The sequence below is a fragment of the Rhopilema esculentum genome, chromosome 10 (genome assembly GCF_057945365.1).
Source record: "Rhopilema esculentum isolate cy_ngs chromosome 10, ASM5794536v1, whole genome shotgun sequence".
Lineage (NCBI taxonomy): Eukaryota > Metazoa > Cnidaria > Scyphozoa > Rhizostomeae > Rhizostomatidae > Rhopilema > Rhopilema esculentum.
Window position 1 is genome coordinate 14,925,977 of NC_142824.1, and position 25,882 is coordinate 14,951,858.

Genomic DNA, 25,882 nt, shown 5'->3' on the forward strand with positions numbered 1-25,882 from the left:
CCTTGTTGGTTGCTTTGTTGGCGCCTTTTATAACTCTACTGAAGCAAAGTGTACGAAAGTTCTACCGACGCTTTGTTCTACTATCCATTTTCTGATGACGTTTTATGCTTACGTTTTTTTTAAAAAGAATATCAGACGAGATACTTGAGAATGTTTAAAATGTTTGCTCTTTCCAAAGCCATTTTTGAATTTTGTTTCACAAAAAGATTGTTCGCAAACATCATTTACGTAAAAAGTTGCTATTGTTGCCAATAACCAAGACAAACAATTCTCAAAATTAAGAGAGAGTAATTTAAAATTGTTGAATCCTCTAAAAATGTCGCGATTTCTGTTTCCCCCAACTTTTAATCAGATCGTAAAAACAAGATTACCTTCAGATCATAAGTTCAGAACAAGACTACTGGCAGCTCGAAAGTTTAGGGAACAAGCAGCCAATGGGCTTCTTGTTTTTGTCATCTGGCTTCTGTTCTCCCGGCATGTCACGTGGCTTGCTGAATGATTTCAAATTGAAGTCGAATGGCGCCATTTTGCAGATTGATATCTGTTGTGCCTACCGCTCAGTCACCACGCAAATTTCTTCGTTGAGGTATCAAAATGGCTCGTACAAAGCAGACTGCAAGGAAATCGACAGGAGGAAAAGCTCCTCGCAAACAATTGGCAACCAAGGCTGCACGAAAAAGTGCCCCGGCAACTGGAGGTGTAAAGAAGCCACACAGATACAGGCCCGGCACAGTAGCCCTGAGAGAAATTCGTAGATACCAGAAGTCGACCGAGTTGTTGATCAGGAAGCTGCCCTTCCAAAGGCTTGTCCGAGAAATTGCCCAAGACTTCAAGACAGACCTGCGCTTTCAGAGCTCGGCAGTGATGGCCCTCCAAGAGGCATCAGAAGCTTACCTAGTTGGACTGTTTGAAGACACCAACTTGTGCGCCATTCATGCCAAACGTGTTACCATTATGCCAAAGGACATACAACTGGCCAGAAGGATTCGAGGGGAGAGAGCTTAATTCAACAAGCAAATTTCATTTTTTGTCGATGAGTTCTTTGAAAAAACGGTTTTTTTAAAAACCACCACGAACACCAGCGATTATATTTCTCCAGCCAGAATACACACGACATGGTCGACTCAAATCAGTTTACTTTTGTTCATATGTTTCATATATATGTTCATGTGTATACACAAAACCTTTAGATATGTACAATTTGAAAACGTGAAGAAATAAATTTAAAGCAAGCATTATCTGAATGAAGGGAATTCTTAAAGAGGGAGGTTTTTAACAAGCAAACTACTTGGGCTGGGACTTCCTCCATATCTATGGATTGTCAACTTTGCTTAGAAGGCTGATTTATAGAGCATTAAATGTTTTCCTTCCCTGTTTATAAGTCATTCCAAATTTCAGCACCAAGGAAACTAAGATATCCAAAACTGCATGTTTACTTATATCTCTACTTACTTACAGGTAGATCTTGCTCAACAGTGATTCAAGTCTTCAGTCCAAAGTATAACTTTACTACCAAGTTCTTTCTTGCTATCCATTCACAATTGCACAGCCAAGAGAGAATGGAGGGAATAACTCCTCACAAAATCACCTGTAATGTAAATCATTGCATACTGTGTACAATGGGATAATAAAAAATTACTTACCACATTTTCATACTGCTAGACTAACATTCAAGTAAATGTAAAATGCAAATTTTTTCTCATGATCGACACTTTAGGCAAACAAGACAAATTAGCATGAAGACTAAAATTGCACTCAAAACAATAATGCATGTATACATTATTGGTGCAAAAAGTTTTCAGATTCTGCTAACCCCATGTTAAGATTGATTGAAAATGTTGGGGTCATAGTAAATAAACAATATATAATATATATTCCCTATGCAGTTAAATCATAGCCAACCTCTCATAGCCAATCATAGCCGACAAAACTTAATGCTTGTATTCACATGATAAACTCTGATTGTGTAAATAGATTGTAAAGAAAGATTCTTCAAAGAGCAACTTCACAACCTACCAAAAATTGGCTTCATGAGAATGGACTAAATTTTTTACATGCTTATCATTAAGGTCATTGCCCAACAAGATCCCCTCCTGTCAATCCAGTCTTGATATTTATAGTTTGAATTCAAAAGTGCAATTTCTATCACAATACCAAATGCTTTAGACTGTGTGGGACAAATACAAGTGCTCTTGCAGTTTTTGTTCTCAACATAATTTACTGACTTTTTAAACGATGAATCTTATTACCTATCTTGTAAGGGTTATTCAAGCTTAAGCATCACTACACAAGGGTTATGTATCTATGTGTTGTCCAAAGTTGTCTCTTGCTGTTTATTAATCTCAAAACCCATCAAAGGCAGCCCAACCCTACTGTCAAACCAGTTTTGAGGTATAGTGGGAATGCACATTGGCAAATGAAATGCTACTTCAATTTGCATAACTGACAGCTCCTAATAATACAACCAAAAATATATCATTAACTCTATCAATGCATTTTTTGCTTATTTTCAAGAGAGTGTGCATTTGCAATTGTGTAGTCAAAATAATTTAATGAGTGCTTGGCATTACCTGAAATTAGCTGAAATTGGCTGAAATGATGCTGAATCCTCCTATCTATATCATAAATATAGAAGCTTGAAATGTAACCATAAAACTGTTAAGCTTGCTCTTTCATTTCTATCAAACTAATAGCAATATTATGCTTGCTTTAACAGCCAACATAGAACTTCAGAATTATTTCATGCCATTTTCCTAACAAGGTTTTATTATTATTGTGCCAATCATTACAAGAACATCACAATCATTACAGGAAAGAACATCACAAAAAACAAAGTGGCAGACAAGGTTGAGTTGACTGTCACTGGCTTGGTGGGCCACCAGCTTTGAAAACTCTACATGTCATTTTTATGATATCAATGCAGCCGAAAGGGCTAATCCAGAACCGATGACCGACGATTTGGTAGCTTTTAAAAAAGCTGTTTGTTTATATGGTAAGTGGCAACATGACTTCGTTTTTCAACTCCTACTTCTTCGACTTTCCAGTCTTGGATTTCTTCCCAGCCGGTGATTTTGCTGTCTTCTTGCTGGCACTGGCAGCCTTTTTGGGTTTGCTCTTAACAGCAGCCGATGCCTTCTTACCAGCAGCCACTTTATGCTTCTTTGCCACTTTGGCCTTGGGCTTCTTTGGTGACTTGTTGGCTCCACCGGCTTTCTTTGGTGTCGAGGCCTTCTTCTTTGCAGGGCTTTTCTTGGCTGAAGAGGCAGTCTTTTCGGCAGCAACCTTCTTCGCTGCTGCTGGCTTTTTCGCAACCTTTTTTGCAGCTACTGGCTTTTTCACTGCTGCAGGCTTCTTGGCGGCGGCAGGCAGCTTGAACGATCCTGAAGCCCCTACCCCTTTCGTTTGGATGAGAGAACCAGAGGCGACCAGTTTTTTCAAAGAGGCTTTAAGGTTTCTCTTCAGAGCACTCTCATCACCAAGACCTTTGTAATTAGACTGCAAATACTTGGCAATTTTCTGTCGCGATGACCCATTTCGCTCCTTCAAATTTCTGATTGCTTCCGCGATCATGTCCTTGTACGCAGGGTGTGCAGCAGGCTTCTTTGGCGCCGCTGCCTTCTTCGCTTTCTTTGGTGATGTAGCAGACGAATCCATGTTACTTGCGAGCTACTACTTCCATCCAAATGGTATCCAACTTTCACGAGAGTTTCCTCACTCCACTGCAGATAACAAATCAAAACAGTTCGTTCGATGGAATATTTAAACCTCTTGCGATTAGGCGCCAAAACCCACGTGACCTTTAAAAGTTTAGGCCATCATGGCAGTCATTTTTGTGCTTCTTGCTAAAACTAATTGGCCCATATAGCCTTAGCCGTGGAAAATACAATCTTGAAAGCTTTCAAGTCAGCAATATCATGTTATATAGTTGCATTAATTGCTTTTGCAATGGGACTTTGGTGAATATTGAAGCAAAATATTCAATTTCAAGTGGTATTGCTCAACCTGCCTTCAAACGTTGTTTGGTTATTTGCTTTTGCAGTCGTCACACCACCTGTTCTTAACCATGAAAAGGCAAGTTTAAAATGTACATGCATTGATGGAATGAGAAAAATGTAGTAGCCTTTCTTGATGACCACAAAAAACGCATAATTTGGGCCAAATTTGATTTTTAAGAAACACAGTACAATTTTACCAGCAAACTGTTTCGAATACTAACTTTTTTACCCTTCGGTCTAAAACATTGGCTTTACATTTGATTACATAATCTATCTGGCAATTTATTAAAAAACTTACTGCAATAAAAAACTACTCTTGTTTCATCAATAAGCGGTGGAGGCCCTCAATAAAGGTAGAGTCGAAAACCTAACCCCCATAAGCAGCAGTTCTTGGGCGGGGTTAGGGGTTGACAAAACGAAAGGAAGTTTAGAAATATTTTAAAAGAAAAACAAACCTGTTTCAAGTTTAAGGCAAGAAAACTTTTTTAAAAAAAGCACACTATCACAGAATGACAGAAGCAATCATTGTCAAAATTGAATGTGAGCACATATAAATGGTAAAAGAAAGCACCAATTGGAATGAAAAGGTCTGGAATGAACAGGTTAGTGGAAATCTTTCCAAATCTCAGTAACTGACGGGTTTGGAAAAGAGGGGTGAGTGAAAAAGTTGCCCTGATTCTAATTAAGGGGGAATGATTAACAACCCCTTTCAATTGGAAACTGAATAAATATGAGCGAGGCGCTGGTTTTTTAAAGCTTTTGCTCAATATAGAGCCAAAATTATTTTTAACAGAACAATATTTACGGCACACAAAGAAAGTACTAAGTTCCAGCCATAACGCCCTCCTCTGTCCTCCCCTCTCGTGAAAAATAAATAGGCCCCACATCGTGTGAGTTAGTGGGTATAGCAACGAGATTGGTCAATTTGGTAGCTTTTAAAAAAGCTGTTTTGGATTGTAGACGACGAGAAAAACTCGTTCGTGTAAAACGACAAGTTTACTTGCTGCTTGTGTACTTGGTGACGGCCTTGGTGCCCTCACTGACAGCATGCTTGGCAAGTTCACCGGGAAGGAGAAGCCTGACGGCAGTCTGGATTTCCCTCGAAGTGATCGTTGCCTTCTTGTTGTAGTGGGCGAGACGCGAAGCTTCTTGAGCAATCCTTTCGAAGATGTCGTTGACAAAGGAGTTCATGATGCTCATGGCCTTGCTTGAAACGCCGGTATCGGGATGGACTTGCTTAAGTACCTTGTAGATGTAAATCGAGTAGCTCTCCTTGCGCTTTTTCGACCTCTTCTTATCTCCAGAGGCAGCCTTGCCTCCTTTCTTGCCAACTCCTGCTTTCTTCTCCCCCTTCTTGGCAACCTTTGGGGCCTGTTTTCCTCCTTTTGCTGGGGCGTCAGACATCTTGAAATGAAGAAAATTGAATTTTGACTTGCGAGAACTTTCGATAGACAAAGCAACAGTGATCTGGTCTTTTGGCGCCAATGCAAGCTTTTAGTATATTTGTTGGCAGCTGAGTGATTAGCTCGAAGGCCATGTGACACACGTCGATTCGCTGTCTCGTGTTCGCTTATTGTTTGCGGTCGATAGCGGGGGTGTTGATTGGTAGATCTCGAGTAAGTGCCCTTTACAAATCGACCACTTTGGCGGGCAATCAGGCAGTTGCGAACAAATTCGTTTATCTTACAGCAAGGGACCATTTTGTTTTTCAATTTGAAACTGCCAGTGTAGAAACATGTCTGGACGCGGAAAAGGAGGAAAAGCTAAGGCCAAGGCAAGGTCTAGGACATCCAGAGCTGGTCTTCAGTTCCCAGTCGGACGTATCCACAGATTGTTGAGAAAGGGAAACTATGCTGAACGAGTTGGATCGGGGGCTCCCGTCTATCTTGCAGCCGTACTCGAGTATCTTTCGGCAGAAATCTTGGAGTTGGCTGGCAATGCCGCCAGGGACAACAAGAAGTCAAGAATCATCCCTCGACACTTGCAGCTTGCAATTAGAAACGACGAGGAGCTGAACAAATTGCTGAGTGGAGTGACCATTGCACAAGGTGGTGTCCTGCCAAACATTCAGGCAGTACTCTTACCAAAGAAGACCGAGCAGAAAGCTCCAAAATCATAAAGCTTGGACTCACTTGTTGGCCCGGCCCACTTGTTCATAAAAAACGGTTTTTTTAAAAACCACCACGAAAACTGATTTGGTGTACCTGCTTGTCACACGCACGATAGGCACATTCTGTGTAGAGGCTATCGATGTACACATATCTATCTAATTACATTTTGTGTAAAATGGCAATCGATTTACACACATCTAATAGCTTATTAGGATTGTAGGCTACATTCGATTGGGAGTAGCTAGTGTTTGGCTGACATTCGATGTTTTCATGTTGCTTCTCGAGGGCTGTGCACCATTGAGACTACTTTCATAGCCTGAAATAATGATATGCGGCCTAATAAGGAATACATGCATCAAGAGAATGAGAAACAACATTCAACAGCAAATAACTAACTTTGCTTTAAAATATGTTTAAAATAAAATAACTATGGTTTACTATTTGGCTATTTCATTTGGTTGGTGATCAGATGGTCTTTCTTTTTCTTTATACTTTCCCGTGTGCAAGTGCTGTTTGTTTATCCTAGGAAAGTAAGTAAAGCTATATAGTTTCAGTTTCGTTTTGAAAAAGCATCTCTGGTAGGAATTACAATATCTTTATAACGCCTTTGTATTCTTATGCTGTCTTTCATTCAGTCTTCTCAACAAAGTTGACATTTCGAATTATTGCTGTCTGCCTACGAATTAACTTACCATTCTTCGTGTTCAAAAAATTGGCATGTACTACTTCAACCGGGATATATAGATAATAATTATATAGATAATAATTGTATGTTCTTTCGTTAATGGTATCAAAGAGTCTTGATTTCAAAACGGTTGAGTTATAATGAGCGAAGTAAAATTTTCAATTAATCTATTGTGTTAATCGTGTGTTGTCACAAAGTGTAAAACATTGGGATACATTGGCATTTTTAGTAGCTTTTAAAAAAGCTGTTTGATTTGTTGAAGAAGGCGAGCCACTCCAGTCGTTCGTCCAGTAAACAGGACGACGCAACTTAACCGCCAAATCCATACAATGTTCGGCCTTGTCTCTTCAAAGCGTAGACGACATCCATGGCGGTGACAGTCTTTCGCTTGGCATGTTCTGTGTACGTGACTGCATCACGAATGACGTTCTCGAGGAAAACCTTGAGAACACCTCGTGTCTCTTCGTAAATGAGACCAGAGATTCTCTTTACTCCTCCACGACGAGCCAATCGGCGAATGGCTGGCTTGGTGATGCCTTGGATGTTGTCACGAAGAATCTTTCGATGACGCTTGGCACCTCCTTTGCCAAGACCCTTTCCTCCTTTTCCTCTTCCAGACATGATTGATGAAAGTTTTGCAATGTAAGTCCAAACGACAATACGCTAAAAAAGTGAACTGTGCAAATTGCTAAACTGCTGCAAACTGCAGGGTTTAGATTCAGTAGAAAAAGCGAACGTATTAGGAGCACTTTCTTTATCTTGCCTTGTTGGTTGCTTTGTTGGCGCCTTTTATAACTCTACTGAAGCAAAGTGTACGAAAGTTCTACCGACGCTTTGTTCTACTATCCATTTTCTGATGACGTTTTATGCTTACGTTTTTTTTGAAAAGAATATCAGACGAAATACTTGAGAATGTTTAAAATCTTTGCTCTTTCCAAAGCCACTTTTGAATTTTGTTTCACAAAAAGATTGTTCGCAAACATCATTTACGTAAAAAGTTGCTATTGTTGCCAATAACCAAGACAAACAATTCTCAAAATTAAGAGAGAGTAATTTAAAATTGTTGAATCCTCTAAAAATGTCGCGATTTCTGTTTCCCCCAACTTTTAATCAGATCGTAAAAACAAGATTACCTTCAGATCGTAAGTTCAGAACAAGACTACTGGCAGCTCGAAAGTTTAGGGAACAATCAGCCAATGGGCTTCTTGATTTTGTCATCTGGCTTCTGTTCTCCCGGCATGTCACATGGCTTGCTGAATGATTTCAAATTGAAGTCGAATGGCGCCATTTTGCAGATTGATATCAGTTGTGCCTACCGCTCAGTCACCACGTAAATTTCTTCGTTGAGGTATTAAAATGGCTCGTACAAAGCAGACTGCAAGAAAATCGACTGGAGGAAAAGCTCCTCGCAAACAATTGGCAACCAAGGCTGCACGAAAGAGTGCCCCAGCAACTGGAGGAGTAAAGAAACCTCACAGATATAGGCCCGGCACAGTTGCTCTGAGAGAGATTCGTAGATACCAGAAGTCGACCGAGTTGTTGATCAGGAAACTGCCCTTCCAAAGGCTCGTCCGAGAAATAGCCCAAGACTTCAAGACAGACTTGCGCTTTCAGAGCTCGGCAGTGATGGCCCTCCAAGAGGCATCAGAAGCTTACCTAGTTGGACTGTTTGAAGACACCAACTTGTGCGCCATTCATGCCAAACGTGTTACCATTATGCCAAAGGACATACAACTGGCCAGGAGGATTCGAGGGGAGAGAGCTTAATTCAACAAGCAAATTTCATCTTTGTCGATGAATTCTTTGAAAAAACGGTTTTTTTAAAAACCACCACGAACACCAGAGATTATATTTCTCCAGCCAGAATACACACGACATGGTCGACTCAAATCAGTTTACTTTTGTTCATATGTTTCATATATATGTTCATGTGTATACACAAAACCTTTAGATATGTACAATTTGAAAACGTGAAGAAATAAATTTAAAGCAAGCATTATCTGAATGAAGGGAATTCTTAAAGAGGGAGGTTTTTAACAAGCAAACTACTTGGGCTGGGACTTCCTCCATATCTATGAATTGTCAACTTTCCTTAGAAGGCTGATTTATAGAGCATTAAGTTTTTTCCTTCCCTGTTTATAAGTCATTCCAAATTTCAGCACCAAGGAAACTAAGATATCCAAAACTGCATGTTTACTTATATCTCTACTTACTTACAAGTTGATCTTGCTCAACAGTGATTCAAGTCTTCAGTCCAAAGTATAACTTTACTACCAAGTTCTTACTTGCTATCCATTCACAATTGCACAGCCAAGAGAGAATGGAGGGAATAACTCCTCACAAAATCACCTGTAATGTAAATCATTGCATACTGTGTACAATGGGATAATAAAAAATTACTTACCACATTTTCATACTGCTAGACTAACATTCAAGTAAATGTGAAATGCAAAATTTTTCTCATGATCAACAATTTAGGCAATCAAGACAAATTAGTATGAAGGCTTAAAACTGCAATCAAAACAATAATGCGTGTATACATTATTGGTATTATTGGTGCAAAAAGTTTTCAGATTCTGCTAACCCCATGTTAAGATTGATTGAAAATGTTGGGGTCATAGTAAATAAACAATATATATATATATATTCCCTATGCAGATAAATCATAGCCAACCAAAAGATTTAAGCATAAAAAGTAGACTAGACTTATTGCTTGTATTCACATGATAAACTCTGATTGTGTAAATAGATTGTAAAAAAAAGATTCTTCAAAGAGCAACCTCACAACCTACCAAAAATTGGCTTCATGAGAATAGACTAAATTTTTTACATGCTTATCATTAAGGTCATTGCCCAACAAGATCCCCTCCTGTCAATCCAGTCTTGATATTTATAGTTTGAATTCAAAAGTGCAATTTCTATCACAATACCAAATGCTTTAGACTGTGTGGGACAAATACAAGTGCTCTTGCAGTTGTTGTTCTCAACATAATTTACTGACTTTTTAAACGATGAATCTTATTACCTATCTTGTAAAGGTTATTCAAGCTTAAGCATCACTACACAAGGGTTATGTATCTATGTGTTGTCCAAAGCTTTCTCTTGCTGTTTATTAATCTCAAAACCCATCAAAGGCAGCACACCCCTACTGTCAAACCAGTTTTGAGGTATAGTGGGAATGCACCTTGGCAATTGCTACCCCAGTTTGCATAACTGACAGTTCCTAATAACACAACCAAAAATATATCATTAACTTTATCAATGCATTTTTTGCTTTTTTTCAAGAGAGTGTGCATTTGCAATTGTGTAGTCAAAATAATTTAATGAGTGCTTGGCATTAGCTAAAATTAGCTGAACCCTGCTATCTATATTTTGAATATGGAATCTTGAAATGTCACCACAAAATTGTTATGCTTGCTCTTTCATTTTTATCAAACTAATGGCAATATTGTGCTTGCTTTAACAGCCAACATAGAAATTCAGAATTATTTCATGCCATTTTCCTGACAACGTTTTATTATTATTGTGCCAATCATCACAAGAACATCACAATCATTACAGGAAAGAACATCACAAAGAAACAAAGTGCCAGACAAGGTTGAGTTGACTGTCACTGGCTTGGTGGGCCACCAGCCTCGAAAACTCTACATGTCATTTTCACGATATCAATGCAGCCGAGAGGGCTAATCCAGAACCGATGACCGACATTTTGGTAGCTTTTAAAAAAGCTGTTTGTTTATATAGTAAGTGGCAACATGGCTTCGTTTTTCAACTCTTACTTCTTCGACTTTCTAGTTTTGGATTTCTTCCCAGCCGGTGATTTTGCTGTCTTCTTGCTGGCACTGGCAGCCTTTTTGGGTTTGCTCTTAACAGCAGCCGATGCCTTCTTACCAGCAGCCACTTTAGGCTTCTTTGCCACTTTGGCCTTGGGCTTCTTTGGTGACTTGTTGGCTCCACTGGCTTTCTTTGGTGTCGAGGCCTTCTTCTTTGCAGGGCTTTTCTTGGCTGAAGAGGCAGTCTTTTTGGCAGCAACCTTCTTCGCTGCTGCTGGCTTTTTCGCAACCTTTTTTGCAGCTACTGGCTTTTTCACTGCTGCAGGCTTCTTGGCGGCGGCAGGCAGCTTGAACGATCCTGAAGCCCCTACCCCTTTCGTTTGGATGAGAGAACCAGAGGCGACCAGTTTTTTCAAAGAGGCTTTAAGGTTTCTCTTCAGAGCACTCTCATCACCAAGACCTTTGTAATTAGACTGCAAATACTTGGCAATTTTCTGTCGCGATGACCCATTTCGCTCCTTCAAATTTCTGATTGCTTCCGCGATCATGTCCTTGTACGCAGGGTGTGCAGCAGGCTTCTTTGGCGCCGCTGCCTTCTTCGCTTTCTTTGGTGATGTAGCAGACGAATCCATGTTACTTGCGAGCTACTACTTCAATCCAAATGGTATCCAACTTTCACGAGAGTTTCCTCACTCCACTGCAGATAACAAATCAAAACAGCCCACCTTCGTTCGATGGAATATTAAAACCTCTTGCGATTAGGCGCCAAAACCCACGTGACCTTTAAAAGTTTAGGCCATCATGGCAGTCATTTTTGTGCTTCTTGCTAAAATTAATTGGCCCATATAGCCTTAGCCGTGGCAAATAAAATCTTGAAAGCTTTCAAGTCAGCAGTATCATGTTACATAGTTGCATTGTTAGCCTTTGCAATGGGACTTTGGTGAATATTGAAGCAAAATATTCAATTTCAAGTGGTATTGCTCAACCTGCCTTCAAATGTTGTTTGGTTATTTGCTTTTGCAGTCGTCACACCACCTGTTCTTAACTATGAAAAGGCAACTTTGAAACGAACATGCATTGATGGAATCAGAAAAATGTAGTAGCCTTTCTTGATGACCACAAAAAACGCATAATTTGGGCCAAATTTGATTTTTAAGAAACACAGTACAATTTTACCAGCAAACTGTTTCGAATACTAACTTTTTTACCCTTCGGTCTAAAACATTGGCTTTACATTTGATTACATAATCTATCTGGCAATTTATTAAAAAACTTACTGCAATAAAAAACTACTCTTGTTTCATCAATAAGCGGTGGAGGCCCTCAATAAAGGTAGAGTCGAAAACCTAACCCCCATAAGCAGCAGTTCTTGGGCGGGGTTAGGGGTTGACAAAACGAAAGGAAGTTTAGAAATATTTTAAAAGAACAACAAACCTGTTTCAAGTTTAAGGCAAGAAAACTTTTTTAAAAAAAACACACTATCACAGAATGACAGAAGCAATCATTGTCAAAATTGAATGTGATCACATATAAATGGTAAAAGAAAGCACCAATTGGAATGAAAAGGTCTGGAATGAACAGGTTAGTGGAAAACTTTCCAAATCTCAGTAACTGACGGGTTTGGAAAAAGAGGGGTGAGTGAAAAAGTTGCCCTGATTCTAATTAAGGGGGAATGATTAACAACCCCTTTCAATTGGAAACTGAATAAATATGAGCGAGGCGCTGGTTTTTTAAAGCTTTTGCTCAATATAGAGCCAAAATTTTTTTTAACAGAACAATATTTACGGCACACAAAGAAAGTACTAAGTGCCAGCCATAACGCCCTCCTCTGTCCTCCCCTCTCGTGAAAAATAAATAGGCCCCACATCGTGTGAGTAAGTGGGTATAGCAACGAGATTGGTCAATTTGGTAGCTTTTAAAAAAGCTGTTTTGGATTGTAGACGACGAGAAAAACTCGTTCGTGTAAAACGACAAGTTTACTTGCTGCTTGTGTACTTGGTGACGGCCTTGGTGCCCTCACTGACAGCATGCTTGGCAAGTTCACCGGGAAGGAGAAGCCTGACGGCAGTCTGGATTTCCCTCGAAGTGATCGTTGCCTTCTTGTTGTAGTGGGCGAGACGCGAAGCTTCTTGAGCAATCCTTTCGAAGATGTCGTTGACAAAGGAGTTCATGATGCTCATGGCCTTGCTTGAAACGCCGGTATCGGGATGGACTTGCTTAAGTACCTTGTAGATGTAAATCGAGTAGCTCTCCTTGCGCTTTTTCGACCTCTTCTTATCTCCAGAGGCAGCCTTGCCTCCTTTCTTGCCAACTCCTGCTTTCTTCTCCCCCTTCTTGGCAACCTTTGGGGCCTGTTTTCCTCCTTTTGCTGGGGCGTCAGACATCTTGAAATGAAGAAAATTGAATTTTGACTTGCGAGAACTTTCGATAGACAAAGCAACAGTGATCTGGTCTTTTGGCGCCAATGCAAGCTTTTAGTATATTTGTTGGCAGCTGAGTGATTAGCTCGAAGGCCATGTGACACACGTCGATTCGCTGTCTCGTGTTCGCTTATTGTTCGCGGTCGATAGCGGGTGTGTTGATTGGTAGATCTTGAGTAAGTGCCCTTTACAAATCGACCACTTTGGCGGGCAATCAGGCAGTTGCGAACAAATTCGTTTATCTTACAGCAAGGGACCATTTTGTTTTTCAATTTGAAACTGCCAGTGTAGAAACATGTCTGGACGCGGAAAAGGAGGAAAAGCTAAGGCCAAGGCAAGGTCTAGGACATCCAGAGCTGGTCTTCAGTTCCCAGTCGGACGTATCCACAGATTGTTGAGAAAGGGAAACTATGCTGAACGAGTTGGATCGGGGGCTCCCGTCTATCTTGCAGCCGTACTCGAGTATCTTTCGGCAGAAATCTTGGAGTTGGCTGGCAATGCCGCCAGGGACAACAAGAAGTCAAGAATCATCCCTCGACACTTGCAGCTTGCAATTAGAAACGACGAGGAGCTGAACAAATTGCTGAGTGGAGTGACCATTGCACAAGGTGGTGTCCTGCCAAACATTCAGGCAGTACTCTTACCAAAGAAGACCGAGCAGAAAGCTCCAAAATCATAAAGCTTGGACTCACTTGTTGGCCCGGCCCACTTGTTCAAATAAAACCGTTTTTTTAAAAACCACCACGAAAACTGATTTGGTGTACCTGCTTGTCACACGCACGATAGGCACATTCTGTGTAGAGGCTATCGATGTACACATATCTATCTAATTACATTTTGTGAAAAAGGCAATCGATTTACACACATCTAATAGCTTATTAGGATGGAAGGCTATATTCGGTTGGGAGTAGGTAGTGTTTGGCTGACATTCGATGTTTTCATGTTGCTTCTCGAGGGCTGTGCACCATTTAGACTAACATTCATAGCCTGAAATAATGATATGCGGCCTAATAAAAAAATGCATAAAGATAATGAGATACAACATTCAACAGCAAATAGCTAACTATGGTTTAAAAAAGGTTTACAATGAAATAACCATGGTTATTTCAAATTGGTTATTAGAAGGTCTTTCTTTATCTTTATACTTTCCCGTGTGCAAGTGCTATTTGTTTATCCTAGGGAGGCTATATAGTTTCAGCTTCGTTTTTCAAAAGCCGCTCTGGTAGGAATTATAATATATTTTATTCAGTCTTCTAAACAAAGTTGACATTTCGAATTCTTGCTGTCTGCCTACGAAATAACTTACCATTCTTTGTGTTCAAAAAATTGGCACGTATTAACTACTTCAACCGGGATATATAGATAGATATTAATTGTATGTTCTTTCATGCATGGTATTAGAGGGTCTTGATTGCAAAACGGTTGAGTTATAATGAGCGAAGTAAAATTTTCAATTAATCTATTGTGTTAATCGTGTGTTGTCACAAGGTGTAAAACATTGGGATACATTGGCATTTTTAGTAGCTTTTAAAAAAGCTGTTTGTTTTGTTGAAGAAGGCGAGCCACTCCAGTCGTTCGTCCAGTAAAGAAGACGACGCAACTTAACCGCCAAATCCGTACAATGTTCGGCCTTGTCTCTTCAAAGCGTAGACGACATCCATGGCGGTGACAGTCTTTCGCTTGGCATGTTCTGTGTACGTGACTGCATCACGAATGACGTTCTCGAGGAAAACCTTGAGAACACCTCGTGTCTCTTCGTAAATGAGACCAGAGATTCTCTTTACTCCTCCACGACGAGCCAATCGGCGAATGGCTGGCTTGGTGATGCCTTGGATGTTGTCACGAAGAATCTTTCGATGACGCTTGGCACCTCCTTTGCCAAGACCCTTTCCTCCTTTTCCTCTTCCAGACATGATTGATGAAAGTTTTGCAATGTAAGTCCAAACGACAATACGCTAAACAAGTGAACCGAGCAAATTGATGAAGCTGCTGCAAACTGCAGGGTTTAGATTCAGTAGAAAAAGCGAACGTATTAGGAGCACTTTCTTTATCTTGCCTTGTTGGTTGCTTTGTTGGCGCCTTTTATAACTCTACTGAAGCAAAGTGTACGAAAGTTCTACCGACGCTTTGTTCTACTATCCATTTTCTGATGACGTTTTATGCTTACGTTTTTTTTTAAAAGAATATCAGACGAAATACTTGAGAATGTTTAGAATGTTTGCTCTTTTCAAAGCCATTTTTTAATTTTGTTCCACAAAAAGATTGTTCGCAAACATCATTTACGTAAAAAGTTGCTATTGTTGCCAATAACCAAGACAAACAATTCTCAAAATTAAGAGAGAGTAATTTAAAATTGTTGAATCCTCTAAAAATGTCGCGATTTCTGTCTCCCCCAACTTTTAATCAGATCGTAAGAACAAGATTAACTTCAGATCGTAAGTTCAGAATAAGACTACTGGCAGCTCGAAAGTTTAGGGAACAATCAGCCAACAGATTGTCCTCGTCCCTAAAACGAACACATTCTTCGTTTCTGTTTTCCTTTAAAACGAACAATCTATGCGTTTTTAATGTGTCATCGATACCAGTGGTTGTGGTTGTCTGTAGTATTGGAATGGCGGACGGAGAGGACCGAAGCTTTGGCAGTAAGAGTCGAGCGAAGAAAGTTTTTGAGAAGCTTAAAAATTGCTCAAAGAAGCATTTTAAGAAAAAGAAAACATATTATGTTATCTGTGACTTATTGTTGGGGAGATGAGATCTCACTCCTATTGTTTGAGACAAAAGGCTTAATGATTTGTTCGAGCCAATCAACGTCGAGGGGCAGGGACGCATGCGTATTCTAACGAATTATCCCTACAAAATCCCGGGCCATCCTCAACAATCCTCAACACCAAAAGCCAGGGAACACAACGAGATCTCGCAAATATGTCGAGAACAGTAATTTTAGTAATTTCTGAGGAGTTTTACGCATATAATTTAAGGACGTATTTTTGTTTATTTTTCATTTAGGGGTTTCCTCGGAACTTTTTGTAGATGTAGTCAAAAGGGGAAGATCAAAATTCGAAGCTTTCCGCCTTAAAAATTTGAATAATTGAATTGAAGGTACATTGTCTGTTGGTTTAGTTGCCTTGGCCTGGCTCTAGTGTCGGAGGTCAGTTAAAATCAGGTTGTATTGTTTACATCGAACGTCTACTCTCTGTAAACACTTAGGCCGCGTCATAAAATTCTCGATGTTTTTGCTTACCTTTGGAAGTAAAGTGAGCCTTAATACAAACAAAAAACATAAAACAACAGAAAATCCAGGCAGGTTTTTCAGTATGAAAGATATTTCTACTATGATCAAACTCCCATGTCAATATGAATGATAAGCTCCGACCGCTCACTTAGTTTTGAAATTCGATCGCAAAGTTCTGTTTGTTCCTTTCTCGGTGGGTTCTATGCCTCTTTGATTCAGAATATATAATACGCATGTGCAATGGCCCTAAAACGGGGGTACTCAATTCATACTCAAGAACTTGCTGCATCTCATCTCCCCAACAAGAGGGTACAACACGAACGCAGGCAGACCCTACGAATCAGACTGGTTTGAGACAGAAGGTGATGTTGCAGTTTTATTGTATTTATCTTTTTTAAACGACCTGCTGAGAGCACTCTCAAGGTCATAAAAATTGTGATACCAAACATGGGTTCTAATGGACGTGCTGTAAGTTCCAAAAGACGTCTCATCAAAATTATTCTCATAAATAAAATGCAGTAGCAAACCATTTCATGATATATCTTAGACAATAAGAGTAAATCAATGCCTGAGCCTCAAGCCAGTTTGCAGAGCAAAGCAATTTCAACTCAAGATGCAGACATGCTAGTGCTTAGAGCACATCTAAAAATGTATTGAATTATATTGGTGCACCTGGAATTTCAGGGTGATTTGTGCGGAATTTCAGCTGTTTGTGTAGCCAAAAATGTATCAAAATCAGCCACACTCTGCAAACGAGGGCCTGTGAGTCTCATGCCAGATGTACACCGATAAACTATAGTAAAATCCTAACCTAACATTAGTTAAATGTGGATGTGTTTGATGTTGAGCAAGCAAACCCATCTAATCTTTCAAATAGAACAAATCTCAAAGCTTGGTATTTCAGTTATAAACAGTGTTTGTCGGGCCAGTATACAGCAATTCTTATTAATCCTTCAACCAGTACCTTGAACTGTGTTTTCAAGTTAGACAGCATAATATTAAAGACATTTTATTTGAAAAGGGAGAGAAGGGGGTTTATTCAGAACCTGATGCTAAAGAAGTAGTGACGAGAGGGCCTTGACTGACATCAATATGAAAACCATTTTAATTGCTGTTCATTAGATGATTTGTCCTCTATTCTCAGCTTTCTAATATGTTTCCATGGCAATTATAAGTCAATTGAAGATAGAAAGTTTGTGCTTAGCTTTAAGTTATTTTGTGTTTCACTTTTTATCAAACAGATGACAATGGACCATCTGCAGCCCAGAATTTCAGGTCTGAAAGTAACCAGGAAGTTATCCCTGACCTTCAGACCTGCGCTTTCAGAGCTCGGCAGTGATGGCCCTCCAAGAGGCATCAGAAGCTTACCTAGTTGGACTGTTTGAAGACACCAACTTGTGCGCCATTCATGCCAAACGTGTTACCATTATGCCAAAGGACATACAACTGGCCAGGAGGATTCAAGGGGAGAGAGCTTAATTCAACAAGCAAATTTCATCTTTGTCGATGAGTTCTTTGAAAAAACGGTTTTTTTAAAAACCACCACGAACACCAGCGATTATATTTCTCCAGCCAGAATACACACGACATGGTCGACTCAAATCAGTTTACTTCTGTTCATATGTTTTATGTATACGAAAAACCTTTAAATATGTACAATTTGTAAACGAGAACAAGTGAATTTAAAGCAAGCATTATCTGAATGAAGGGAATTTCTTAAAGAGGGAGGTTTTTAACAAGCAAATCTATGAATTGGGACTTCCACCATATCTATGAATTGTCAACCTATCTGATTTATAGAGCATTAAATTTTTTCCTTCCCTGTTTATAAGTCGTTCCAAATTTCAGCACCAAGGAAACTAAGATATCCAAAACTGCATGTTTACTTATATCTCTACTTACTTACAAGTAGATCTTGCTCAACAGTGATTCAAGTCTTCAGTCCAAAGTATAACTTTACTACCAAGTTCTTTCTTGCTATCCATTCACAATTGCACAGCCAAGAGAGAATGGAGGGAATAACTCCTCACAAAATCACCTGTAATGTAAATCATTGCATACTGTGTACAATGGGATATTCATACTGCTAGACTAACATTCAAGTAAATATAAAATGCAAATTTTTTCTCATGATCAACACTTTAGGCAAACAAGACAAATTAGCATGAAGACTAAAATTGCACTCAAAACAATAATGCATGTATACATTATTGGTGCAAAAAGTTTTCAGATTCTGCTAACCCCATGTTAAGATTGATTGAAAATGTTGGGGTCATAGTAAATAAACAATATATAATATATATTCCCTATGCAGTTAAATCATAGCCAACCTCTCATAGCCAATCATAGCCGACAAAACTTAATGCTTGTATTCACATGATAAACTCTGATTGTGTAAATAGATTGTAAAGAAAGATTCTTCAAAGAGCAACTTCACAACCTACCAAAAATTGGCTTCATGAGAATGGACTAAATTTTTTACATGCTTATCATTAAGGTCATTGCCCAACAAGATCCCCTCCTGTCAATCCAGTCTTGATATTTATAGTTTGAATTCAAAAGTGCAATTTCTATCACAATACCAAATGCTTTAGACTGTGTGGGACAAATACAAGTGCTCTTGCAGTTTTTGTTCTCAACATAATTTACTGACTTTTTAAACGATGAATCTTATTACCTATCTTGTAAGGGTTATTCAAGCTTAAGCATCACTACACAAGGGTTATGTATCTATGTGTTGTCCAAAGTTGTCTCTTGCTGTTTATTAATCTCAAAACCCATCAAAGGCAGCCCACCCCTACTGTCAAACCAGTTTTGAGGTATAGTGGGAATGCACATTGGCAAATGAAATGCTACTTCAATTTGCATAACTGACAGCTCCTAATAATACAACCAAAAATATATCATTAACTCTATCAATGCATTTTTTGCTTATTTTCAAGAGAGTGTGCATTTGCAATTGTGTAGTCAAAATAATTTAATGAGTGCTTGGCATTACCTGAAATTAGCTGAAATTGGCTGAAATGATGCTGAATCCTCCTATCTATATCATAAATATAGAAGCTTGAAATGTAACCATAAAACTGTTAAGCTTGCTCTTTCATTTCTATCAAACTAATAGCAATATTATGCTTGCTTTAACAGCCAACATAGAACTTCAGAATTATTTCATGCCATTTTCCTAACAAGGTTTTATTATTATTGTGCCAATCATTACAAGAACATCACAATCATTACAGGAAAGAACATCACAAAAAACAAAGTGGCAGACAAGGTTGAGTTGACTGTCACTGGCTTGGTGGGCCACCAGCTTTGAAAACTCTACATGTCATTTTTATGATATCAATGCAGCCGAAAGGGCTAATCCAGAACCGATGACCGACGATTTGGTAGCTTTTAAAAAAGCTGTTTGTTTATATGGTAAGTGGCAACATGACTTCGTTTTTCAACTCCTACTTCTTCGACTTTCCAGTCTTGGATTTCTTCCCAGCCGGTGATTTTGCTGTCTTCTTGCTGGCACTGGCAGCCTTTTTGGGTTTGCTCTTAACAGCAGCCGATGCCTTCTTACCAGCAGCCACTTTAGGCTTCTTTGCCACTTTGGCCTTGGGCTTCTTTGGTGACTTCTACAGAACCTTTGAGTAGTTTCCTGTTCCTTTAAGATGTTAGGCCAGGCTCATTCCTAGCTTCACCTTTGTCGCACCAAAATATCTATAAATTTCTTTGTCCTTTATTGATGAAAGCCACTCAGTGTTTAGAATGCTTATGCGAATATTTTTCTTTTTAAAAAAAGCTCATTGTTCACTGAGTGGCTTTCAGACTCACAAAGTGTCATTACTCACAAAGGTTTTCTCCCCTGGACTTCTTTTCAAAAGAAGAATATTTTGTATAGCTTAAAATAGATTATATGAAATCGCAAAATGAAAATTTATAGTGTTTGTTGCCTTTTGGCTTAATTTAAACTATACTTGCAATATTTTAATATCTCTAATACTACAGATATGTTACTCATCTTTACAGCATCATTAACTCTTACACTCTTATTGTTTCTCAAGCCCCTAAATCAGTTCATTTTACAATTTGATGCTCAAACCATTATTCTACAACGATTCCAGAAAGCTTGGCTATATCATGTTTATAAATGTTATTTGACTCATCGATTCAATTAAAATCTTCTTTGCCATTTATAGCAAACAATGTCTTTGCAGGTCGCTTTGACGTCATTGTTCAACCAGTGGAGTGTAAGTTTTGCGGGTTCGTTCAAACTTATTTGGACATACAAACAGTCGTGACATACAAACAAACAAACAGGGACAAGACATACAAACAGGGCAAGAGCCATCGGAAATTCAACCGGCCGATTTGCAAAGTAGCGAAAACGTTGAGTGTGATGATAGTATTGATGGTGACGATAGCAACGATGGTGACGATGAAGACACGGAATGTAGTTTCCGCGCAATCGAGATCAAACGCAGAAGCCTCTCATTTGCCCCTAAAATCGTGCGTGGGGGATTTTTCGGAAAGGGTGAAGACTGCATTCTTCTGATGTACGAAGATAGTTTTTCCCAAAATACTATCAATGGTCGCAATGACAGTAATGCCTGCTCCTTCATTGCAGTCATCTTTGCTTTCTTGTTTTTGAAGGAAAAAATTGAAGTTGGGCCTTTTGAAGAACAGATACAAAAAAAGTTCAACGAAATTCTTTACGAAACGATGGCTAACGGAAATGAAATTTACGACAAGTGTCGCAGAAGCCTACCTCATCGATATTGCTCTATAACTGAAGTCTCGGAAAGTATGACTGAATTGTTACCATTTACTGTGAAGGAGGAAAAGCCTGTTTCGGTAAAAAACGAGCATTTCATGTCGACATTGCGAGGGCAGTTGGAGTTTTTGATGTTTTTTAAGAAGCCCTTTTTCAATAGTATTCGTTTGCAATGAGAAATCGTCTGTATTCTGCAGTGACGGAAAGAAGATTGCTTTTGTAGACACACATTCACATTTTTACGGTGGTACAGCTGGAGGAGCTATTCATATCTGTGCCGAAAAAGAATTGGACACATTTATTTATTGGGTGGCAGAGGTAATGGAGCTTCCGGATAATGTGTATGGAAACTTGACATTTTTACGATTTCATTAAATATAAGGAAATGTTATTGTATTAACAAAGATATCTTCTGCTATTGTACGAATCCTTTCTGGTTCCCAAGGACCAACTACTTCTGCTTCTAAGTAAAGTTTCTCAAACCCCACATCTTGACAAAAATACACATCACACCCTTAGAACGTACAGGCTGACGAAGACCTACGCTTCAATTTGATTTTCCATATCTTGTGCGTTTACTTAAAGAACAGGTCACTTAGCTCTACACCTAAAACCGAGGTATCAAATTTGGTTGATTTTTCCTTCCTTCCATGAAGTTGATTTTTACCACTTTCAAGAGCAAAAATTCAAGAAAGACAATAAACACTCTTCGTTAGTTTGATCATCTTATGTAAATCAATAGGAATACACCGGACATGGTGTGTGCTTTATATAAATTACACTTTCCATTGATTTACATCGTAAAGTGGCCCTAACCAATTGCATTTTGTTGCTATTGTTGTAGAATAATTACGTAGAAATTTATTTGTTGTAAAAATTATTGTTTCATTATTAAAAAATAGACTACATTCCAAGTAAAGCCTAGATTAATTAGATAAAACCATTATACATCTCTGCTCGGTGTTAATGTGTTTTTTAGTTTATCTGTATTCGTTCGATTTCAGTATATATTATCTTTGCGGTCACTGATTAAATATGTAAAGGATTATAATTTAATAAAGGAGTTTTCTTCAAAATGTAATTTCTATGATGTGAGTGAGTAAGTTAAAGGCTGTAAGCATTTATAAGTCAAAACGCTCTATAATGTCTAAAACGCTCTGTAATCTCAAGAATATCATGCTAAAAATTAAACTGTCAAAATTTATTTGGTTTAGTTTCTAATCATTCGGTATAAACAAAACCAACTGTTAAGAAGAGGTAACGTATGCAGTGTTAAAAATCGTTATCAGTTATCCAATTTTCTGGGGGATTAATACGCGAGTCTTTCAGTAAATTTCAATATCTACAAAAAAAGCTTTCATTTTACCCTAAAGTGCGTTTACTTCAAACATAAAAAACTATATACTACAGCCCAATACACTTCAAAAAAATATAAAAATAAGCGACAAAGAGATATCAGGTGTTTAATGCTTTAAATGCCAATTTTCCATCACGAACAACGTTACAAAAAATAAATGTTTTTGGAAGAGCATAGCAAACGCCTGGGGTCAGGAACTTCTTTTCTTCGTAAGAGGTATCGAAACAAATTGGCGCAGCAATCTTCTTTGTTACAGCCAAAATCATCACGCAAACGTGATCTGGGGGAATAACTGCACCATCACTCTGCTTCATATTTGGCAAAACTTTCCCAACAGCAACAGGATTACCATCAACGAAATACGAAACTCCTTAACAATATAATTAATAACAAATATATAAATTCGGTACAAAAAATATAGGCTTGAATCATTTTTACTGATAGGAAGAAAAATAAAAAATGAAAGAACTGTCTACAGTTATTCCAATAATCAAACCTCTTGAGATTGACGACGTTGCAGAAGTTGCTAAAAGGAAATTAAGGAGCATTAACTTGACAATATTTCCATCAACATTCTCATAAGATCTAACAAAATACATGGATGAAAACGACAATGATTGAAATGTTTAAACCTCTTGAGATTGATGACGTTGCAGAAGATGCTAAAAGGAAATTAAGGAGCATTAACTTGACAATATTTCCATCAACATTCTCATAAGATCTAACAAAATACATGGATGAAAACGACAATGATTGAAATGTTTAAACCTCTTGAGATTGATGACGTTGCAGAAGATGCTAAAAGGAAATTAAGGAGCATTAACTTGACAATATTTCCATCAACATTCTCATAAGATCTAACAAAATACATGGATGAAAACGACAATGATTGAAATGTTTAAACCTCTTGAGATTGATGACGTTGCAGAAGATGCTAAAAGGAAATTAAGGAGCATTAACTTGACAATATTTCCATCAACATTCTCATAAGATCTAACAAAATACATGGATGAAAACGACAATGATTGAAATGTTTAAACCTCTTGAGATTGATGACGTTGCAGAAGATGCTAAAAGGAAATTAAGGAGCATTAACTTGACAATATTTCCATCAACATTCTCATAAGATCTAACAAAATACATGGATGAAAACGACAATGATTGAAATGTTCAAACCTGACGATATTGATGACGTTGCAGAAGATGCTAAAAGGAAATTAAGGAGCATTAACTTGACAATATTTCCATCAACATTCTCATAAGATCTAACAAAATACATGGATGAAAACGACAATGATTGAAATGTTCAAACCTGACGATATTGATGATGTTGCAGAAGTTGCTAAAAGGAAATTAAGGAGCATTGAATTGACAATATTTCCATCAACATTCTCATAAAATCTTACAAAAAGCATGGAAATAAACGATTTTGGTTAAAATTTTAGAAAAATTGATATGATGTAAAATGTAGAATTAAAAAAACAAATATTTTACAGGTAGAATAATTAATATATAAACACAAACCTCTTTCTGAATAGTCAGTATCATTGGCTTTGTCTAGAAGGAAAGCTAAGTCTTTTAGTTATAATTGTATAGTTTAAAGAGATTTAGTAATGAAAATGAAAGTGAATTTGTGATTTACCTTTCAAATACTCAGCAAACAGTTTAACGACATATTCCCCAAACTAATGCTCCAAAAATTTTTCACCAATACTGTCTTTTGGGCTATAAGACCAGAGATTGCTCCTCTGCTTATTACAGTGGTAGCCAATTACTATTACCTCACAATCTTTTGCATGAAGAGCATCTACCTACAGAAATCAAAACTGTTTAAAAGCATATGCTCAATTTCTGAAAGGTGGACCCATGTGCAAAGAAAATTCAGAAATAATTTTCAATATGTTTACAAAAGGAAAGATGTGTCAACATCAAAACCAGAATATATTTGTCAATGCATGTATGTATGTATACATATACATATAACATGCCTTTTTTTTCATTGCTCCTTCCAAATAGTGGAATGCTGTTTTTTTGTATCGTTCAGCCAGCAAAGTTTTCTTGTCCAAACTCTCACGTTTTCTGAGGTTTTGTTGGCAGTTTCCACACAATTTTTTGCTAATAGGCTGCTCAACGCCGCAGTTTGAGCAGAATCTAAATACCTGGAAGGATAAAGAGCTCTACTACCTGGAAAAAGAATAATAATACCTGGAAAAATTTGAAATTAACTAGCATTTACAAAGCTAATAGGAGACAAAATAGTTTGGAGTGATGATGGAGAGAAAAATATTTCATGGTATTCAGGCAATAAGTATAACAGGTAAAAACAAAATTGATCCTATAATGATTAGCACATTGTATTTCATGAAACTCAAAACATAATTAATGGCAACATACCATTATGAAATGAGCAGTCCATAATTCCAAAACTTAGATTATTATGAAAAAGATTTATTACCCCAGCCATTTTAGTGACAATCAAGCATAAAAATGAAGCATCATGAGGTAAAAATAGCTGCAAATAAACATCTAAATCAGATATGTGTTAAAAACAAGACAGTGTTGGGTATAAAGTGAATTCCTATTCCAAACAAAATAATTACAATACTTTCAGTTACAAACAAAAACCTCAGATACTACCCTTGTGAAATTGACCTTATATGGCAGAAAGATGCTACCCAAACAGACATATTACTGAGAAGGACCAAGGTACAGGGGGCTGGGGGGCCTTGGCCCCCCTCAAAAACTTACATTGCATAAGTAACATACTTTTATTTTGTAAAATATGGCTGTTGATTCACTGATTTATAAGGGCTGTCCCCCCCCAAACAAAAAGTTGTATCTCTGTCTTTGTATGCTGATAAGCTTAGAAGACTATGGATCATACCCTGACTCACTCTGACTAATACAGGTATGAGGAACTAAGGCCTTATTGACTTAAAGACAGTATTGCCAATAGGCATGTGACTTAAGCAACCAACATTCACCCTATACCCAATACACTCTGATTTAGACTATCATAAACTTTGTGTGCATGAAACATAGCTTTTCAAAATAATAATGTGAAACCTTTCCTTCCTAAACCTTCCAGTATATTTGTGATGCCTCAAACTTCGGTGTGTTCAGTTAATTTCAACCTAAAAGTGCATAGGCTTGAATTTTTTTGCTTTAGCTATTTTACTTTTACGCATTGTTTGGTCAACCAAGATGAAATTCTGGTTTAAAATATTGTTTGTGAATCTTTACCACATCAATAGGTAAAATTTGCAGTTACTAATAAACATCTGCAATATATCAAACACAGATTTTGCATAACTGATACTTCCAGTTTATTAAAAGTTGGCTGTTTCAAAATAATAAGCTGATTAGGGTTACCTAAGAAGCAAAATAAATATGTGTTACAATATTGGAGGGCTTTGCCTTTCTACTTATATCACAGAACAGCAATGGTCAATTGGCTCAAAATTTTTCATCAGCTAAGTGTGTGTACATTTGTGTGTGTGTTGTGGGGGGGGGGTGGGGGTGGTTAAAGGGACGTCTAGTCACTTTT

General features: G+C 38.0%; 9 protein-coding genes and 2 pseudogenes across 11 annotated transcripts; 4 read left to right on the plus strand and 7 right to left on the minus strand.

Moving 5' to 3' along the window:
- The first annotated feature begins 517 nt into the window (after window positions 1–517).
- On the plus strand, window positions 518–1,022 carry LOC148959488 (histone H3). Its single transcript, XM_089110551.1, has one exon. The coding sequence runs from the start codon at window positions 595–597 to the stop codon at window positions 1,003–1,005; it is 411 nt and encodes a 136-aa protein (XP_088966677.1). The 5' UTR covers window positions 518–594; the 3' UTR covers window positions 1,006–1,022.
- A 1,388-nt stretch (window positions 1,023–2,410) lies between these two features.
- Window positions 2,411–3,706, minus strand: LOC148959489 (uncharacterized). The gene has a single exon (XM_089110552.1). The coding sequence runs from the start codon at window positions 3,652–3,654 to the stop codon at window positions 3,025–3,027; it is 630 nt and encodes a 209-aa protein (XP_088966678.1). The 5' UTR covers window positions 3,655–3,706; the 3' UTR covers window positions 2,411–3,024.
- Window positions 3,707–4,917: 1,211 nt separating this feature from the next.
- On the minus strand, window positions 4,918–5,470 carry LOC148959490 (histone H2B pseudogene; annotated as a pseudogene).
- A 172-nt stretch (window positions 5,471–5,642) lies between these two features.
- LOC148959491 (histone H2A) lies at window positions 5,643–6,926 on the plus strand. The gene has a single exon (XM_089110770.1). The coding sequence runs from the start codon at window positions 5,731–5,733 to the stop codon at window positions 6,112–6,114; it is 384 nt and encodes a 127-aa protein (XP_088966896.1). The 5' UTR covers window positions 5,643–5,730; the 3' UTR covers window positions 6,115–6,926.
- Window positions 6,927–7,100: 174 nt separating this feature from the next.
- LOC148959492 (histone H4) lies at window positions 7,101–7,412 on the minus strand. The gene has a single exon (XM_089110936.1). The coding sequence runs from the start codon at window positions 7,410–7,412 to the stop codon at window positions 7,101–7,103; it is 312 nt and encodes a 103-aa protein (XP_088967062.1).
- Window positions 7,413–8,079: 667 nt separating this feature from the next.
- On the plus strand, window positions 8,080–8,741 carry LOC148959493 (histone H3). The gene has a single exon (XM_089110547.1). It carries the CDS (start codon window positions 8,148–8,150, stop codon window positions 8,556–8,558), a length of 411 nt encoding a protein of 136 aa, XP_088966673.1. The 5' UTR covers window positions 8,080–8,147; the 3' UTR covers window positions 8,559–8,741.
- Window positions 8,742–10,551: 1,810 nt separating this feature from the next.
- Window positions 10,552–11,284, minus strand: LOC148959494 (uncharacterized). The gene has a single exon (XM_089110520.1). The coding sequence runs from the start codon at window positions 11,194–11,196 to the stop codon at window positions 10,567–10,569; it is 630 nt and encodes a 209-aa protein (XP_088966646.1). The 5' UTR covers window positions 11,197–11,284; the 3' UTR covers window positions 10,552–10,566.
- A 1,190-nt stretch (window positions 11,285–12,474) lies between these two features.
- LOC148959495 (histone H2B pseudogene) lies at window positions 12,475–13,006 on the minus strand (annotated as a pseudogene).
- A 185-nt stretch (window positions 13,007–13,191) lies between these two features.
- LOC148959496 (histone H2A) lies at window positions 13,192–14,400 on the plus strand. The gene has a single exon (XM_089110767.1). It carries the CDS (start codon window positions 13,280–13,282, stop codon window positions 13,661–13,663), a length of 384 nt encoding a protein of 127 aa, XP_088966893.1. The 5' UTR covers window positions 13,192–13,279; the 3' UTR covers window positions 13,664–14,400.
- A 185-nt stretch (window positions 14,401–14,585) lies between these two features.
- LOC148959497 (histone H4) lies at window positions 14,586–14,897 on the minus strand. Its single transcript, XM_089110937.1, has one exon. It carries the CDS (start codon window positions 14,895–14,897, stop codon window positions 14,586–14,588), a length of 312 nt encoding a protein of 103 aa, XP_088967063.1.
- Window positions 14,898–21,415: 6,518 nt separating this feature from the next.
- LOC148959498 (uncharacterized) lies at window positions 21,416–25,852 on the minus strand. 3 transcript variants are annotated; one of them, XM_089110711.1, is made up of 6 exons: window positions 24,791–25,852; window positions 24,324–24,494; window positions 23,860–23,892; window positions 22,968–22,997; window positions 22,832–22,861; window positions 21,416–22,705 (listed from the first exon to the last, which is right to left on the minus strand). In XM_089110711.1, the coding sequence occupies exons 1-6, from the start codon at window positions 24,797–24,799 to the stop codon at window positions 22,646–22,648; spliced, it is 333 nt and encodes a 110-aa protein (XP_088966837.1). In that variant the 5' UTR covers window positions 24,800–25,852; the 3' UTR covers window positions 21,416–22,645. The 3 variants fall into 3 exon arrangements, with proteins under 3 accessions (XP_088966837.1, XP_088966836.1, XP_088966838.1); XM_089110710.1 differs by lacking the exon at window positions 22,968–22,997 and adding an exon at window positions 23,376–23,405; XM_089110712.1 differs by lacking the exon at window positions 22,832–22,861.
- Between the last annotated feature and the right edge of the window lie 30 nt (window positions 25,853–25,882).